The 19,444-nt window shown below is 44.4% G+C and overlaps 1 protein-coding gene across 2 annotated transcripts in view; it reads left to right on the forward strand.

Moving 5' to 3' along the window:
- The window catches only part of LOC147637388 (rab GTPase-activating protein 22-like), a 186,267-nt gene that overhangs the window by 146,166 nt on the left and 20,657 nt on the right, over nt 1-19,444 (forward strand). For both annotated transcript variants that reach the window (XR_015266031.1, XM_086799189.1), the window contains exon 9: nt 6,871-7,149. Coding sequence is in view for 1 of the 2 variants with exons in the window: in XM_086799189.1 (XP_086655315.1) it covers nt 6,871-7,149 (279 nt within the window). In the remaining variant the exon portion in view is untranslated. The remainder of the gene's footprint in view (nt 1-6,870; nt 7,150-19,444) is intronic.

A 19,444-nucleotide genomic window follows, 5' to 3' on the forward strand; every position in this document is an offset into this window, starting at 1 on the left:
AGAATAAAATCTGTCTCGGTCTTGAGCACTTCTAATAGATTCCTTCACAACTTCTTTTAGACCGTGGTAGCTCACACAACTTTGTTAATTACAATCTTGTGCAGAAATTGGGTCTTGACACAACGCCCAGCGATCATACCTATGAGGTACGCCTACCTGCGGGTCGGCAAGTATGGGATTGAAAGGTGGAGACGCTACCGATCCGGATTCAAGACTACAAAGATACTCTGGAATGCTATATTATGCACCTAGAACATGTAGACTTGTTATTAGGGATTCAGTGGTTTAAGACTCTTCAAGTCTAGATAGATTGGTCTAGTCATATTTTTTCTTTTGAACATAGGAACACCCAGTATAGTATCTTAGGTGGTTGTATACATCCCTCTTAGAGAGCTCCTGTAAATACAGTTGATTTTGGCAATATAATGTTTTCTTCTTTGTATACTGCTTTTCATTGTGTATTGATTCCACTTTCTTCATTTCTCATACCTTCTATAGATGTCAATGAATTAAGTATATTTGAAAGCAAATAATTACAGAAGATACTTGATTCGTTTCAAGATGTATTTTCTAAGGAACTGCCATCGGGCTTACCACCTGAAAGGGCAGTAGATCATTGTATTGACCTGATCCCTGGTGCTTACCCTGTTAGTATTCCACCTTTCAGGATGAGCCAAGCTGCGGAAGATGAGTTGGCTAAACGACTCGAAGATTATTTGAGGATGGGCTATATCCGTCCATGTAAATCACCTTGGGGTGCACCTGTGTTTCTTATGAGAAAGAAGGACAACACCTGAAGAATGTGTATAGATTACAAGAGATTGAACACGCTGACAATTAAGAACGGTTATCCTCTCCCTAGATCAGATGACCTGATTGACCGATTAGCCGGAGCGAAATATTTCACAAAGATTTACGTACTGGCTATCACCAGATACGTATTCATGAAAGGCATGTCGAAAGAACCGCCTTTCGAACTAGGTATGGCCATTACGAATTTCTCGTATTACCTTTTGGGTTAACCAATGCTCCAGCCACTTTTCAGCAAATGATGAACGATCTTTTTCGTGAACATTTGGAAAAATTTGTGGTTGTGTTCCTGGATGATATTTTGATATATAGTTGTACTCTTGAGGATCACGTTAGACACCTCACGATTGTCTTAACTATTTTAAGATAGAATCGACTATATGCTAAATTAAGTATATGTGAGTTTTTCATGACAGACATCATTTACTTCGGACACAAGATCACTAGAGATGGATTGAGCATTGACTATGACCGAGTTTAGAAGGTTCTGGACTTGCCTATATTGCGAACAGAGAAACAACTTCGTTCTTTTCTCGGTTTTGTTGTTTTTCTTCAGAAATCTATGCGGGAGTACTCTCAGCTCACACTACCGATGACCGACTTGTTGAAAGGTCGTGGACGTAAGTCAAATCAACCTATCACTTGGAATAACGATCTGGATATGGCCTTCAGACTTTTGAAAGATAAAGTCAAGGAAGCACCTATCTTAGCATTACCCGATTCTAGTCGGCCTTATGTTCTTGAAACTGATGCTAGTGACTATGCCATCGGGATTGCTCTATTTCAAGATGGTAGACCTGTTGCTTTTGAAAGTAAAAAGCTAGACGACACTCAATCTCGTTGGCCAATCCTTGAGAAGGAGCTTTATGGTGTGATTCATACTCTCAAGGTTTGGAGACATTATTTATATGGCTCCAAGTTTGTGGTATTGATTGATCATCAGTCAATCAAGTATGTGTGTGATGCGGATGATTTGAGAGGAAGGAAAGCTCGATGGGCTGAATTAATGCAAGACTTTGTTTTTTAGATTCGTAATAGAAAAGGGTCCATGAATAGTGTTGCAGATGCGCTTAGTCGAATTAGAGCGGTGAATACTTTGTCGTTGACTGAGATTTCTACTGACTTATTTCAATCATTGAGAGGGCTTTGCAGGACTGATAGTTATTTTGGTCTATTTTTGCAGAAGATCCAGGACGGGAGCTCATTGATTGACCAAGACTCGATTACTGAGCAGCCTACAATTCAGGCTACAGGAGGCCAGTGGATGATTTGGAATGGTTTACTCTTCCGTCATGACAAAATTTGTGTACCACAGATCTCGGACATTAGGTCCAAGATTCTTAAGGAGTGTCACGACGCCTCTTCTGTTGGACACCCTAGGGTACACATGACATTATCGTTAGTGAAACACACTTTTTATTGGCCAAAGATGAAAGGGTATGTAGAAGATTATGTTCTCAAGTGTCAAGTTTGTCAAGCAAATAGCCAAGAAATGTTACAAGTTGCGAAGGAATCTATTATAAGTGCTCAAGACTGAGATAGATTTTATTCTAATAGACATCGTTCACCCAGAGAATTCTCTGAAGGAACGATGGTGTATTTGCGAGTTCCGAAAGATTCCAAGACTTTACGGACAAGTCGATCTCCGAAATTATTCCCTAGATACTGTGGACCATTTCGTATTACACGACGGATTGGTTCAGTTGCATATGAATTGGATTTGCCTTCTCATGTGAAAGTTCATCCTATATTTCATGTCAATAGACTTAAGGAAGTACTGGGTGGAAGAGACTAGTTAGTTACTCCTCAAGAAATTATAGATGTCGAGGACATGACATTTGTTTCACACGAACCTGAAAAGATTCTTGGATTTCGTGAAAGAAGATTGCGTAATACGCTTATCACGGAATACAAGATCAAGTGGAAGGATCGTGTTGAGGAGGACGCTACATGGGAGACATTGACTACTCTTTAGAGAGATTACCCTGGCTTTTTAGTGAGCTCAGGAGTGAGCTCTTAAAGGAAGGGAAGTATGTCATGTGCACAGTGTGTATCTACCGTGTGCTACACACACACAAGACTAGCTTCGAGGTTGGGAAAACTTGGAGCTAGGCAAGCTGATTGGCGAGCTGAGTTAGGGATAGACTAACGGGCGCGCACCCAAGTATGGATGGGCCGGCGCCCAAGTGTGGATGCCCAATGACCGGCCAAGAGCCTATAAAAGGGTGGCCAAGGTTAGTCATTAGTGATATAGAGTCTCGCGTGTCTTTGTGAGAGCTCTATGGTTAGGAGCCTGGATCTAGTGCAGACGTGCACCTGCTTCATGCAGCCGAGGCCGGCTGGACTCTCGAGGCCCCCGAGGGTAGCTTTGTGGTGGTATGGGACGTCACGAGGTAGAGATTGGTCGGTAGGTCCATCTAGTTAGCTGAGCTCATGGCTCGGTGGGGACAGCCAAGTCTTGTGGGCTGGCCCACGGTTGTCGAGGTTGGGAGGTGAGTCAGGCCTGCAGCCCCTTCACGTTTGTTTCGTTTGTTTGCAGGTTTCGAGTCTTGTACCAGTAGCATTCTACGAGGAGATTCTATGGGGATTTAACAGAAACGTGAAGGGGCTGCAGGCGTGACTCATCTCCCAACCTCGACAGTCGTGGGCAAGCCCACAAGACTTGGTTGTCCCCATCGAGTCACGAGGTGAGCTAACTAGATGGACATACTGACCAATCTCTACCTCGTGACGTCCCGTACCGTCACGAGGCTACCCTCGTGGGCCTCGAGACTGCTGCCGGCCTCGGCTGCATGAAGCGGGTGCACGTCTGCACTAGATCCAGGCTCTTGACCATAGAGCTCTCACAGAATCACGCGAGACTCTATATGACTAATGACTAACCTTGGCCACCCTTTTATAGGCTCTTGGCCGGTCATCGGCGTCCACACTTGGACGCCCGGCATCCACACTTGGACGCCCGCCCGTCCATACTTGGGTGCCCGCTGGTTAGTCTAGGCTTTCTTTTCATTCCCTCTTAGTTTAGCCGTTACTCCAAACCTGAACGGTTAGCTGCTTTGTTCTTGTTGTGCCAGTACTCATTTTGCTGCTTCTCTAGATCTTTGATAATTCTTGTTTGCCATGTGTCTTCTACTGCTTTTGAACACTTTGATAGTTTTGTTACTGTCTCCCCCGCTCTTACTTCAGTGGTTCTGCTTGGTAGAGATTACTTCTCTGCACATGAATGATAAGTTATTAAAATTCCTTGCGACATTTCTTGGCTCTGGCTTGGGTTCTTGTTCTTCCACAGTGATTACCAGGTTGATACCAGGATTGATTGTTTTGCCAAGCCCTCCGTGTTCTCTAGACAATTTGTCTTGATACGGCCAACTTTTGCAGGCAATGGCATTTAATGTTGGTGTCTTTGGCTTGTACCAACAGTCTTGCGTGAAATGCCATGCTTTATTGTAGTGAATGCTGGATTTCTCCTGGCAATTTCCAGCTGTATGTCCTGCCTTTTCACATCTAGCAGACTTTGATTAAGTAACTTCTTCTTTTTGGTAGTCTATGACAATTGTTTAGTGAATTTTGCTACTTGCTTCTTCAATTTGTTTGGTTTCTTTTTCTTTCTATCTTCTTCAGTTGTCTGAAGATTCTTAGAAGATTTTGAATCTGTTTTTCCTTTCATTTTCTTCTCCTGCCTGACCTTCCTTTGTCATGTGGTTCTTTCTTCTTCACTTTCTGGACTAGTACCGCTTTCATTCTTCGTGGACTTAGCTCTTTTGAAAGTTGTTTCTCCATCTCTAATGCTCTTTTTACTAATTCTTCCAAGGTCTTGGTTTTGGTGAAGCAATCATACTCTTTGACTCACTGATTCTTAAGCCCGCTCATGAACCACAACCATTGGGCCTTCATAATTTGTGGAGTAGAATTCGCCCACGTATCTACTTTATTCAGGGTATGCACCCATCCACTCTGAGGGTGCACACGGGACCAATGGCACTCCACTTTAGTGGATCAGAGGTGAGTGTATTAGTGGAACTCCGCTAACCCAAAGGACGTCGAAGGTGTTTTGGGAACATCCAAGGGCCATCCATTAGACCAAAGGAATTGAGGAATTTAACTGCTACTTCGAGCAGTGTGCATCAAATTATTCCACCGCAAGTCACGGGGGACACTGACCACTGCACCACCTACCAGGTTCCACCTATTGACTCTCCAGGCTAAAATGGACTCTCCAGAGTGGGGAGCAGGGTAGAGGTAGTAGTCCTTTCTCTATTGAGCACTGGAGTCATTGATGTACCATTCAAGAGTTCTATACCTAGTATCTTACATTTGGCTTCTAGCAGAGTCTGTGTCGGCCTACCTCACTGCGACCACTGCGAAGTGGGCATGGTGCAATGCGTAGCGCTCTAATAGTGATGAGAGCTTAATGGAATGAGTTTTGAGTACCATGCTCTCCATTGTGTCTTGTCATCTTGTTTGTATTGTTCAATTGTGTGAGAAAGCTTTAGTATGCTAATCTGTGTGATCTCCTTGTCGTGACTCCCGGACACATTGCCCAGAGACAACCGTCCACTCCCTAGTAGTGTGCCGGGCATCCAGTCCTGCCTACAGGTACACAAAAAATTTGGCACGCCGGGTGGGACTAGCGAAACTTTGGGAGTGTAACCTTTTGAGTCTTTGTTATCTTGTCTCTATGTACCCTCCGTATGCCCAATGCACGTTCTAGTGCTAAACTGATCAGTCCTGTCAAAAGTCTTCTCTTAGCACCTTGGTATAGCCATAGGAGGCAGGTCCTGCCTACAGGTACACTAAAAATTTGGCACGCCGGGTGGGACTAGCGAAACTTTGGGAGTGTAACTTTTTGAGTCTTTGTTATCTCGTCTCTGTGTACCCTCTGTATGCCCAATACACGTTCTAGTGCTAAACTGATCAGTTCTGTCAAAAGTCTTCTCTTAGCATCTTGGTATAGCCATAGGCGGCCAGTCCATTTTGTATGTCCTAGAAGTCCCCCTACACCCCTTCCCATGGCTGCTAATCTTGGTAACCCCACTTTTACTGGTCCGGTGCTTCACACCCTTAGAGTAGAGTCCCACTGATCTGGTGATGCTCAGTGGCTTTAGGTATGATCTGTGGGGAACTGGTTAAACCACTTAAATATCTGCAGAGCCTTCCCGGTGGATGGGAAGAGCACCACATAGGCGTCTTCTCAGTTTAGATCCTGGCTCCTGCACTTGGAAGCGCCTCACATGGTTCTCAACGCCGTCCGTAGCAGAACCTTTGAAAATGGGCAGCTTGACATTGACTGACCTGGAGGGTTGGCTTGACCTTCTGCATTGTTACCAAAGGAACTCCACTTTAGTGGACCAAAGAAGAGTGGACTAGTGGAACTCCACTGTCCCAAAGGACTTCGATGGTGTCTTGTGATAACTCCCAAGGGCCAACCATCTAGTAGACCAAAGGAATCAAGGACTTCAATGGTAACTGGAAGGGGCGCACATCAAATTATTCCACCGTAAGGCACTCAGGGATGCTCACCACCACACCACCAACCAGATTCCACCTACTGACTCTCCAGGCTAAAAGGGACTCTCCAGAGTGGGGAGCAGAGCAGAGGTAGTAGTGCTTTCTCTATTAAGCATTGGGATCATTGATGTACCTCTTGGGAGTGCTACACCTAGTGTCTTCCATTTGGCTACATGTATGGACTGTTTTATTGGCAGATATTCTTCCTCTTCGGATCTCACTAAAGAGAACTGGAATTTGACATAACAAAGGGTGCTAGGTCAGCAGTGTATAGCATCAAGAAATACTTCATCTTGCTGACATGCGTGCAATTTTGTTGTCTGCTTCTTCTGTCTGTTTGAGAAAGTTTTAACAAACATTGCATATGATTCTCTGGCCACAATGGATGGTCACAAGTTTCCATAAGCTCTCACACAATGAAAGTTTGATCACAAGTTTGTGTAAGTACGAGAAGAAAAGTGGTGGTGTGATTGAAGTTAAGGAGCTTTCTCCATATTAACAATACTATGCATCATTATCTTTGAGTTTATGGTTGTGTGTTTTACTGTTCAGATTATGTGGTCCTTGGAGTATGACCCTGATCTGGAGCTTCCTGACGCTAGCTTCCAACAGCAACGAATTGGTCATGTTTCAAAGCAGGACTTTAGTAATGGCTGGATCATAAGAAAGGGGAAATCTCTCTACAGATGGGGCAAGTTTGAACGGCAAAATATCAAGTATGGGCAAGGCGACTCCCACGAGATACCTTTTGTGGTGTTCTGTGCTGCTAGCATATTTGAATCACAAAAATCAAGGCTTCAAGAAGCACCGGGTCTTGATGAGGTTTTAAAGGTATGGCTTCTTTTTCTGAAGTTTGGAGTGGTAGCACATTCATGTGTTCGGCCTTGGCCAAGATTGTCTGCTATACCGGAATTAATTTTTTACCCATATAGATGTTATATATATATCTGTGTGTGTGTGTGTGTGTGTGATGGTGTGAGAGAGAGAGGCTGCCTTGTGCGGCCTGCATCCTGTGACCTGCTTCCCTGTTGCGACCTGCGTTCTGTGTGACCTGCTGGGATGTGCAATTGCTGCACGACTGCATCTGTAATCTCCAGCATCACTCGCCTTTCGATTCTCTTCTCTGTTCATACCCTACTAAGTTTGTGTGTGTGTGTGTGTGTGTGTGTGTCTGAGAGAGAGAGAGAGAGAGAGAGAGAGAGAGAGAGTCTCTGCTTCGCTGGTCACCTGCCGCCTACCTTCGCTACTCGCCTGTCGACTACCCTTGCTATTCGCGTACCTAGCCTCTCGTCATCTCTACTTTTTTGTCAATTTTGTGTTTCGAACACCTACTGTCTAGTGCTTGCTATCAGCTCGACTGTCTCCTCCTTTCGTCTAGCAGTGGAGACATGGCCTCTTCTTTGAATGGTGCTGCTGCAGATAAAGTGTATACTTGACGTGACCCTTCTGTGGAACCGAAACATAGACAAATTGCTACTCCGAGCGACAGCCTGGCACCTATGGATGTTGCCAGTGAAAATCTTGCACCTCATGTCAGCCCTGATGCGCAGTATGTTTATGATGTGCTTCAGGAAGATTTTCAGCAGAGCCGTATGAGCTGGGACAAGCCCATATTGGCCTTCACTTACAAGATTGCTTTGCCATCCAGTACCTCCTGTCAAAAAGTACTGAGAGAATGCAATCATCAAATTTTTCCCAGGGAAAATGCCATCAGCGGATGATGTTGCAAAATGGATTAAAGCTGTACTGCAGGGACGTGGTTGATGGAGTATATTTTGCTGCGCCGGGATTCTATGAGGTGCTCCTCACTGAGCCTAAGCATCGGAATGTATTACTGGAGGCATCGCCTTTGATGTTTGGCATGCAGATGGTACAAGTGTTACTGTGGTCCCCTACAAAAAACTATCAGGGTCTTATTCGTCATAGCTGTCCGGCGTGGGTGGAGGTGGTTAACCTCCCTGAATATATGGGGAAAGATATCCCTTTCATTGCCGCCTCTCTTGTTGGCAAGGTAGTTTGTCCTCCTCGTCCGACAGGGAGTCGCAACAGATTTTGTATCTCGTGGCACATAGATAAGCTTATTATCCCCTCTATTGCTATAGAGGTTGAGAATGTAAAGATGGGTGCTAAGTATTTTGAACTCAAATGGGGTGTATTTGCGGGTGCCTACTACAGATGTCACAAGTTTGGTCATGTGTCTGGGAAATGCCCATTGTTGTTGCATCAGCCTCCCCTAGTGGCATTACCGCAGTCTGATTTGCTTGCATCTAACAAAGTGTCTAATGCTGTGTCTGTAAATGCAAAGGGCACAGGCAAAACGGGGAATGCATCTGCTCCTGTGCAACAGTCCCCACCAATGAGAAATATAAAAGAGATTGCTAAAGAGAAAGTGTCATGTGCATCAGCAATGCCATGGACTTTCTCAAGACTAAATCCAGAAGGGGCAAGCAGATAAAGATTATGAACAAGTAGAAGATGGACATGGAGCAGGACTTGGAGCAAAACATAGAGCACTCTTGGCAGTGTAGATTGAAGCAAGGCTTGGAGAAGAACCAAAGGGATGCTGTCGGCTGCTCCTAGAACCAGTCGGCTGAGTCAGAGGACATGGGCAGCTTCAGGCGCATCAAGGACAAGTAGATCCTCCAGTCGGGCAGCGTTTGCTAGTATGTGTGGACATGGAACTGGCCGACCAGCAGTCGGCCAGCACAAAAAGGGGTCCAAGACCCATATAAAAAGGCCCCCTTGCTCCTTGTTTTAGTCATTCTCTCCCACTAGGGGATTGGATCATAGGAGGTCCCATAGGGGACAGATTTTAGGGTTAGCTACCTTTTTATGAAGGCAGCCCACGGCTGCAAAGATATGTACCTTTTTGTACCATAGTATATACTGAATTTCCAGCACTTTCTCTCTCTCTCTCTCTCTCTCTCTCTCTCTCTCTCTCTCTCTACCTGCGTTTTTGCATCAGATGGTGCGTTTTTGCATTAGAAGGTTTCCAAGAGTGTTTAGGGCTGAAAGAAGACTCCCCAGAGCTTCCGCGTGTTACATTGGTATCAGAGCATCTGGCTCAGCAAAGCTAAACACTGATTCAGTCCCATATGATGGTGTACATGTCCAAGGTACAGGAAAGTACACGGATTCGAAGCCCAAGGCGGGAACACAGATCGGGAAGAACTCCCAGGAGGTTTGTTGGTGGTGTTCCACAGTGCCAGATGGGGATGGCAGTTCCGTGAGCCAGATAGGTTCTAAGGGAACGGTCCCAAGGGAGGTTGATCCTCCAAGGGTGATGTGAGAGTGCCAGACTCAGTTCCAGGAACGAAGACCAAGACGGTGTTCAGAGTTAGGGCAGGAATGGATTGTGGACTAGAGGAAGACCAGATGCATAGATCTTCATCAGAGACAGAGTGGTTTGGAGAACAGATCGGATTTTCAGAGAAAAAAGGTTTGCCAGGGATGGATGATGAGAGAGGGACTTCGGAACAGGATTGGGATGATGACAGTCATCCAAGAGCAGGTTGGATTCCCGTCATCAAGTTTAGCAGAGGGGGCATCAGCAATGCCATGGACTTTCTCAAGACTAAATCCAGAAGGGGCAAGCAGATAAAGATTATGAACAAGTAGAAGATGGACATGGAGCAGGACTTGGAGCAAAACATAGAGCACTCTTGGCAGTGTAGATTGAAGCAAGGCTTGGAGAAGAACCAAAGGGATGCTGTCGGCTGCTCCCAGAACCAGTCGGCTGAGTCAGAGGACACGGGCAGCTTCAGGCGCATCAAGGACAAGTAGATCCTCCAGTCGGGCAGCGTTTGCTAGTATGTGTGGACATGGAACTAGCCGACCAGCAGTCGGCCAGCACAAAAAGGGGTCCAAGACCCATATAAAAAGGCCCCCTTGCTCCTTGTTTTAGTCATTCTCTCCTACTAGGGGATTGGATCATAGGAGGTCCCATAGGGAACAGATTTTAGGGTTAGCTACCTTTTTATGAAGGCAGCCCACGGCTGCAAAGATATGTACCTTTTTGTACCATAGTATATACTGAATTTCCAGCATTTTCTCTCTCTCTCTCTCTCTACTCTCTCTCTACCTGCGTTTTTGCATCAGATGGTGTGTTTTTGCATCAGAAGGTTTCCAAGAGTGTTTAGGGCTGAAAGAAGACTCCCCAGAGCTTCCGCGTGTTACAGAAAGGAAAAGACAAGGTGCAGGAGGATGGATGGCAAACCCCAAAGAAATTGGCACGTGCTTGCATGAGGCCTCAATTATCGAAAGCATGGGATGAGTGTGAGGTTGCATCGGGTCAATCTGCAGCGCTCTGTGATGTAAATGTTGTTGGTGCCCTATGGACGGACATTGTAAAAAGGAAGTCAAATGTGGATGTTTCTAGTCACCCTAGCTTTGATATGATGGTGGATAGCATGGATTATCTGGCACATGATGCCTGATAATTTGCTCTTTTGACATACATCTACTGCAGTTTATTTCCTTCATGTATATACCTCTTGAATGCATGTCATACAATGTCTAGGATCTCTATGATCCTAAAAAATGGAGGCTCTTTTGGCATTATGCATATAAAAAAGATCACAATCAACATATGTTTGTTGGCCAACATGGGCATTTTGCAGATTATGACATCTTTTATGCTTGATGTGATGGATATTCTGGTACTTTGATGCTGGTCAAACATGAACTGAATCCGTGTGTTGCTTTCACACATTCTGGTGGAAGATGGATGGTGGTTCAATGTCTCTTGCATGGGGAAATATATGAATTTGCATCGGTCTATGCACCTCAGAATTCAGCTCAGAGAGTACAATTGTGGTTGGAGATTGCAGCTTACCCATGGCTATGCAATGCTTTCCTTTGTGGAGATTTTTACAATGCTCCAAATCATGATGATAACACGACGCATAGATCGGGCATGCTGAATATGGAATGCAACTCATGGGCTGATATGCTATCTTGCATCAATGCTTTTGATATTTTGGTATTGTCCAAACCTCATGACAAAGGATATACTTTCCATCATAATGCCCATTCTCATTATGGGGGGAGATTAGACCGGTGGTATCTGCTAAATGTTGACATGCATTATGACTTCACATGTGACACGTGGGTGGACCACTCCATAACTCTTGCGGATCATGCACCCCTTTGGTTGGGACTTTATTTTGGTATGAATACGTATGCATGTAGATTGCATATGCAAAAACTTCTTATTGTTAACAAGAGCTACCTGGAGCACCGGCAGTTTGTTGACATGGTAAAGCATGCAATCCGCCCTTTGCTCCCTCAAGCATGTGAAGATATGGATGTAGCATGTCATTGTTTTGTAATGCGAATGCATCAGGTTATTGCATGGGACACTATCTAGGTGAGCATAGACAGTAGGTAGTAAATGCAAAAGAAAAAATTCATGAATACTCGCAATTATGTCAGCAAAGACCGCTACAATAATGTGAGATGCTTGATCTTTTGGTAGCATAGAATTGCATCACTCAAAATGACAGGAGAAAACTACAGAAATCCGTGCGTGTCAAAAATCCTTTGAGGATATGGGCTGCTTATCCAAAGGTTTCTTCATAGGTTTGCATGCAACCAGACAAAAGCAATCTATTGCTCGGGTTAAGAAACTGGATGGGAGTTGGACCATGGATAGCTTTGAGTTAGAAAGTGACTGTTTGAACCATTTCCAACAATTGTTTGTAGCCCCACTACACCTTCTTAGCGTGAGGTTGCAGCCAGAAATGTGTTGTTGGATGAAGTGACTACTATAGTATTGCCTGAAGATGCTCTCAACATGGACATGCCTTTCTTGCAGAGGGAACTTTATGATGCATTAAAATCTCTTGGCACATGGAAATCCCCAAGATGGGATGGACTCACAGTGCAATTCTTTCGTACCTATTGGGATGGACTTAAGGATACGATCCTTCACATGGTTAATCACTATTGGGAGATTCAGCTATTCTTGTCCTTGTGGAAGGAAGGCTTGGTTAAGTTGGCCTCGAAAAAGCAACTGTGTGAGTCTCTTGTTGATCGGCGTCCGATAACATTGATGCCCATTATATATATGCTCATAACTAAAATGCTGGTCAATCAGTTGAAAGGTGTCCTTTATGCGGGTCTCCATTTGGCTCAGTATGGTTTGTGCTGCATAGGCATATTAATGGTAATATTGCAAATGCCCACATTGGCATTGAATATGTCAAGTACACCAAACAGGATGTGCTTATCATGCAGGTAGATATTGCCTAGGCTTTTGATATGGTGCAGTGGAAATACATTGCTCAAGTAATGAGAAAATGGGGTTCGGTCCTAAGATGAGTAATGTTATATATTTGATGTATAAGGATAGCACTGCTAGATGCATTCTTGGTGGTGATCTTTCTCGCTCCTAGATACTTGGTATATCAGTAAGGCAAGGTTGCCCCCTCAGTGCATTGCTTTATGCCATTACCACACATCCATTGCTATTGTATATGGATGCACTCACTGTTGTGGGCCGTTTGCATGGGCTGCAGATACCAGATGGAAAGCATTTTGTCGCTCAAGCGTATGCGGATGACTCTTTTTTCTTCCCTCGCAATACTGAGTCTGACCTGTGATCCATTATGGATGCTTTGGATTTGTTTGGATTAGCTGTTGGGCTGCAAATTAATTTCCACAAGTCAAAGGTCTTGCCTTTGAATGACATTTTGTGGCCAAGGAATATTGTGCTACCAAGACAAATCACACGACATTTGGGCTATCCCATAGAATGGTCTGTTTCGCTCAAAGATGAAACCCGATGGGTGATGCATCGCATACAACAGAAGCTAGATTATTGGAAGCTCTCAACATGGCCTTTGCATGTCCGCTTGACAATTGTTCAATCGATCAGTATGGCGTACATACAGTTTTACTCACCCCTTATACCATGGAACAAAAAGGATTTGGATGCTTTTATGTCACAAGCTATGGAATGTCTATTACTCCTAGCCAATTTGGCATAGCCTGCGAGAGTTGCTTCAACCGTTCCTGCCTGCCCCCATGCTAGAGATGTAGAATCGTCTGGATGATTGGAAACTGGATCGGCAAGAGATTGGTTACACTGCCATTCCTATATGAAGGAAATAACAATAGCAAAGGTCTATAGGCTATTGATTCCCCCACCCTCGATAAAGCAACATGCCAATAAGCTTTGGAGGCTTGATAAACCTCTCAGATGGTGGACTCGATGCATACGTTGTATATGGAAGAATGGTCTTCCTTTGAAGCAAAAAGTTTTCATGTGGAGATGTCTACACGGGGTGTTACCGGTGGGGATGACATTGGCAAAACGACGTATTGCTATGTCACACTGTGCGCTGCTCCTGCTGCACTGAGACCGTTTCACACCTATTATGACAGTGTTCGGTTACCAGGCAATTCATTGCGGTATTGTTGGCATGCTTGCAAATTCGTTTCCCGTCGAAATGTTTCTTGAAGCAATTTTGGCTCTTTGGGAAGTTCCCCTCATCGATGGACGCATATGCCCCTTTCTTTGATTGGTTCAGATTTACTCCCTTCTAGACTATCTGGCATGATAGGAATCATCAGACCTTCATGCATGCCCCCTTAGATACGTATGCATTTTTTCAGCTATTCTTTGCATACCTCTCTATATGATGCCTATCATATAAGAGGCATTTCTTTGTATATCTTAGAAGTGTTTTCCCACTGTTTCTTGCTTCAATCCGCTCTGGATGGTTGCAGTTCTACATTAAGTTAATTAAAATCTGTGGTTTCACTAAAAAAAAAAGTGTGATTGGCGTCCGATTACTCTAATGCCAGCGGTTTATAAGTTGGTTTCTAAGATGCTGGTTCTCTGGTTGTCCCACATTTTGTATGCTGGTTTGCACCTTGCTCAGTATGGTTTTGTGCCCCATTGACAGATTCTTGATAATTTTGCTAATGCTTACATTAGGATAGAGTATGCCAAATACACTGGTTAGGATGTTCTCATTATGCAGGTAGACATTGAGAAATCTTTTGATACCGTTCCATGGGATTTCATTGCAGCTATTCTCGCCCAATTGGGCTTCGGGGGTCGCATGCATTATGTGGTGCATTGGCTCTATGTAGATGGCTCTCTGCCCGTTGCATGTTGGCTGATGCTCTCTCCTCCTCCTGGACATTGGGCCGCTCTGTCTGGCAAGGCTCCTCTCAGTGCCTTGCTATATGCTATCGCCACTCATCCATTGCTGCCATACGTGGATGCTTTGGTTTCGAAGCAGCGCTTGCATGGCATTGCTATCCCTGGGGGGATGCCTTTTGTTAGACTTATGCTCATGACTCCTTTTTCTTCTTGCGCAATTCTCAGTGAGATCTTCAGTAGCTTATGCAAGCCCTTGATCTGTATGATTTGGCGACGGGGTTAAAAGTTAACTTTGCAAAATCAAAACTCCTACCTTTGCATAAGCGTGACTGGCATCGTTTCTTGTGGTCAGGCCTTTTGCACCCTCCTGATCATGGGGTGCGGCATTTGGGGTACCCCATTGGTTGGCACATTTCTTTGGCAGATGAGAGACAGTGGGTGCTTCGAAAGCTTTACCATAAGCTCGACTACTGGAAACTTTCCACTTGGCCACTTCATGTTCACCTTCGGAGTGTCCAGTCCATCATTATGGCTTATGTGCAATTTCATCTACCGCTTATTCCTTGGTCCTCTTCAGCTATTCGGCATTTTATGTCTAGAGCGATAGAATGTTTTTGGTATACCAAAAGTGACCGTAAGGTGGTGCATCTTCTCAAATGCAGTCATGTTTGCACGCCAAAGACGCATGGGGGCTTGAACATCCTCAACATAAGGTGGTGCATCTTCTCAAATGCAGTCATGTTTGCACGCCAAAGACGCATGGGGGCTTGAACATCCTCAACATATATAATCATGTGCTTGCTCGCAAGGTCATGCTCTTTACTACTTTCTTGGAACAGCTTCAGCCCTGGACACTCATGCTTTCTCGCTTGTCTGCCTCTCTCAGGACAGCAACATTTGGGCATTGGACAACAGCTATCTCGGATGTTATTTTTGGGCATTCTCAAGGCTGCATTCCTGGCTATGCTTTTTCTACCCGTTTGCTTTCCGTTTGGTAGCAGCTTTTGGCACATTATCTTGGTCTAGCCGCCCTCCGGATCCGGGCAACTCGCTTCATCAACAGAGTCTACACTGGAGTCGGGTCTTTGATTCCCCTTTGGCACTTTTTTAGCCTCGTAAGACTTATTTTTCTGCATCGCTGGGGCATTTCTCTGGTGGATAATGTAGTGGATGACAGTGGCTGCACACTCTCTTTTCCATAGACCCGGACACGGTTTCATCTAGGGATGCATCACTAGCCTATATGGTGTGCTATCGCTGAGTTGCTACAACCTTTCTAGCCGGTGCCTCGCTTGTTTCTCCTCTTCCACTGCTCAATTGGACGTTTGATCGGGCTACCAGGTTATTCCAGTTTTTCTTTTACTGATCTATCTGCCAAAAAAGCATACTATCTTCTTCTTTCGCAACCATGGATTCAAGAGCAATCGTTTTTGGCATTTGGATAGGCTGCTGAAGTGGTGGAAAACATGTCTTTATCGTATATGGAAAAGTAACCTTCCCCTCAAGTAGTGGGTCTTTCCGTGGCGATGTTTGGTGGGGTCCTCCCAGTGGGTGTCCTTCTGGCTACCCGAAGTATTGCCGCCTCAGTTTTCCCTGCTTGTTCACATCTGCGCGAAACAGTCCTACATCTTCTATGGGCTTGTCCTGTTGCACGAGATTTCCTCGCTCGTTTGACAGTTCTTCTCCATGCCCGGTTTCCTAGGCAAGCACTTTTGGCTATTTGGTAGATATCCCTCTACCCCCAATTATGCTCTCTTTTTTTCGTGGTGCCGTTATTGGGCCTTATGGAGTTTATACTATGTGCGCAACACTCAGTTGTTTGGGCACACTTTGGTGGATGTCTTCGCCTTTTTCAGATTCTCCTTGCTCCAGTCTCTCGAGGATGCCCACTTTCTTGGAGACCTCTCTGCGGCCCAGTTGGACGTGTTTTATCACAATTTCTAGTTTTCCCATAGTAGCTTCTCCATGTTGGGGCAGCTATGAATGTACATTGCATTTATAATGAAAGAGTGGTTTTCACAAAAAAAGTGCGTGTGAAACAATGGTTTTCACAAAAAAAGTGCGTGTGAAACAATGGTTTTCACAAAAAAAGTGTATGTGTGTGTAAGTGTGTGTGTGTGAGAGAGAGAGAAAGAGAGAATAGAGGAGCGTTGGGAGAAGAAGTTTTAAGCGAAGTCTTGTGTGGTTTGTGCCCTGGGCATGCGTCGCGCGCGCATTTGTGTCTTGTGCTGCACGTATGTGTAGTCGTGTGTGTTGGTGCATAAGGGAGAGCGACCGTCAGTATTTCTTCTTCTGTGTGGCTGTGAGGTGGCAGGTAGCACCTTAGAGTTCGCGTGGTTGCTGGAGTCGACAAGGTGGTTGAGCATGTTTGAATCCCTAAAATGCCTGGAGGACTGAATATCTTGAAGTTGCATTATCATGTACTCGCTTAGAAAAGTAGCATGCTAATATATGGAGACTTGTTGCTCTGTTAGCAGGACATGGGGATATGTTCTATATATCGGTTGGGCAAAAACAAGATGATTGGCTGCTAAAAAACACTGGACGAGGTTATATTACGGAGTTTCCTGTTTATGGAGCGATGACAACGGCAAGGGCATATAGTTTACTGCGTCCACAATCATGGATAAATGGACATGTGGATGAAGTGTGGCGCATGCATAAATCCTTAGGCTGGTGGAAAGTAATTTGGGGAAGTTATGGCAAAGCAAATTGCCTTTAAAACGTAAGGTTTTTTACGGAGATGCCTCACGGTAGGAGAGTATTTGGCAAAGCGGAAAATTGCAGCTCCAAATTATTTGCGGTGCCATTATCAAATAGAGAGTACTTATCGTTTTGCTATGGGCTTGCACTGACAGGAGGGAGTTATTGAATCATATATCTTTGGATATGCGAATAAGATTCCCTGGGGTGACATTTGGGAAAATGTTTTGGATGTTTGGAAGATATCCTTGCAGGAATACGCTCTTTTGTTTGGTTGCGAGATATTGGGCTTTATGGACAATATGGTGGATCATAATTATGAGGTGTTTGCACAACCTCGGATTGACAAGTATATTTATTTCCGTCGATCATTACGTCATTGGATGATAGTTTTGAGTTGCAGAGCAGATTGATGAGTAGAACTATGAAGTGTTTTTCCACTGTTTTTAGGTGTACTTCAGTGAGAGCGTCTCGCTTTGAGGGTTCTTCACTATAAGATAAAATAGTGGTTTCACAAAAAAAAAAGAGTGTGTGTGTGGTGGTGGAGCGATCTGGTGGTGTAGGGACTTGCGTCCTGTGACTTGTGTCCGTCCTCTCTACAACCATCTAGCCTTCTATTGTGTTGTTGCATTGTCAAGCCTTTCATCTTCCTCATCTTCATCTTCATCTTCTTCTTCTTCCCCTTTAGGTCACCCTCTCGATGGCATGGAAAGAAAGAGAAGAAAGGTAAGTGTAAAGGTAAGGAGAAGAAAGGTAAGTGTAAAAGTAAGGAATTTAAAGGAGGAGGAAGGACGGTGCGGTTTACACCATATGATGGAGCTTATGGTTACACAGACAAAGCCCTCACTTTTATCCACCAATTTGATATTGCTTTTGGTTCCTAAAACTGTTCGGAGTCATCTAAGATTCGCATGGCTAGTTTACATCCTATGGAGATAGCCAATGCATGGTGGGGTGCACTCATGGTTGAGGAACATCCCCCAAGAAATGGAAAGACCTTTAAAAAGAAGTTTTATTATTAGTTTTACGTAAGAAGTTTGAAGATGATGTGCAGCTTGCATGGGAAAGATTGTGGAGTGAGACAATTGATCATTACAAGAAGAAATTTTGGGATGCATATCTCAAGATTACTCCTTTTAAAGGGATTTTTGAGAAATCTAAGTTAAGAAAGTATCGGGCTAGTTTGCATGACAACATTCGAGATTTTGTGAATGTATGCCCGAATGATACCATCCAAGATTTGATGCATTCAGCTTCAGTTTGTTTTCTAGCCTCGGGTTTTGAAGTGTTTCCGAATACGTGGGAAATCCCACCAACCACTAGCTTAGACTTTTCCTTGTTCTTCACTTGCTCTCTAGGTCCCTTGGGACGATCCGGACATTGGGCCGACATGTGTCTCTCTTTGCCACATCTAAAGCATTTCCCTTCCTGGCGGTAGATCTCTATTTGCTCATCGGTCAACTTGTGCTTCCTTTGAATGAAACCTATTCTTGGAGTTCTCACGCTTCTCTAGTACCGAAGACTTTTGATCTCTAATACTTGTCTTTTCCTTTGGCTCATCTACCATGTAGTACAAGAGTCATGGGACTAGCCATCTCATGGAGGCACTATTATCAGTGAAGGAAATTAAAACTGAGTACATGGATATGAATAATGTTAGTCTAGTGTAGTCAAACACTAACATGGGTAGTTGGACCACAGTAGGAACTAGTGTATAAACCAAGAATTTGGTGTCAAAACCAAGGAACTGTTTGTGCATTCATTTATTTAGTTGATTTATGCTTGTGAGCATATTTGTGTATGTGTGCCAAGGGTCCGGGACGCCCGATTAAACCCAAGGACGAGCATGTGTGCACGTGTCTGTATCTTCTGACATATTACGGGTGCGTGTTGATCTTGATAGGAAGAGAATCATGCTGGGAAACTCCTGCCTGAGTGTTTGCCAGAGAGGTCAAACCCAAGGTCACTCTATGTGGGCTGAAAACTGTGAGGGCAAGATGCTCCCCAAAGCCAAGCACAAGAGAAGAGGAGGACATTCTGCATGAAGAACTATGTCTCAAGAGCTAGAGAGAGAAGAGTTAAGTCCACAAAAAAGAAGAAGAGAGAAAAGCAAGACCTAACAGTTGAGGACAACTGTTTAATAAGTTGGGGGGAGATGTCACGGAAGCACCAAAATATAGGTTACTGATATGTAAAAACGCAACGCGCGGTTGCTATCCTGCCACGTCACCATAGCCACATCATCATGTCTCCCATGCAACATTAATCACGGTCAAGAACGGAAGTTTAAGCTCATATCAGAAGGCAACA

The sequence above is a fragment of the Cibotium barometz genome, chromosome 6 (genome assembly GCF_041138505.1).
Source record: "Cibotium barometz isolate CiBa-2024 chromosome 6, ASM4113850v1, whole genome shotgun sequence".
NCBI lineage: Eukaryota > Viridiplantae > Streptophyta > Polypodiopsida > Cyatheales > Cibotiaceae > Cibotium > Cibotium barometz.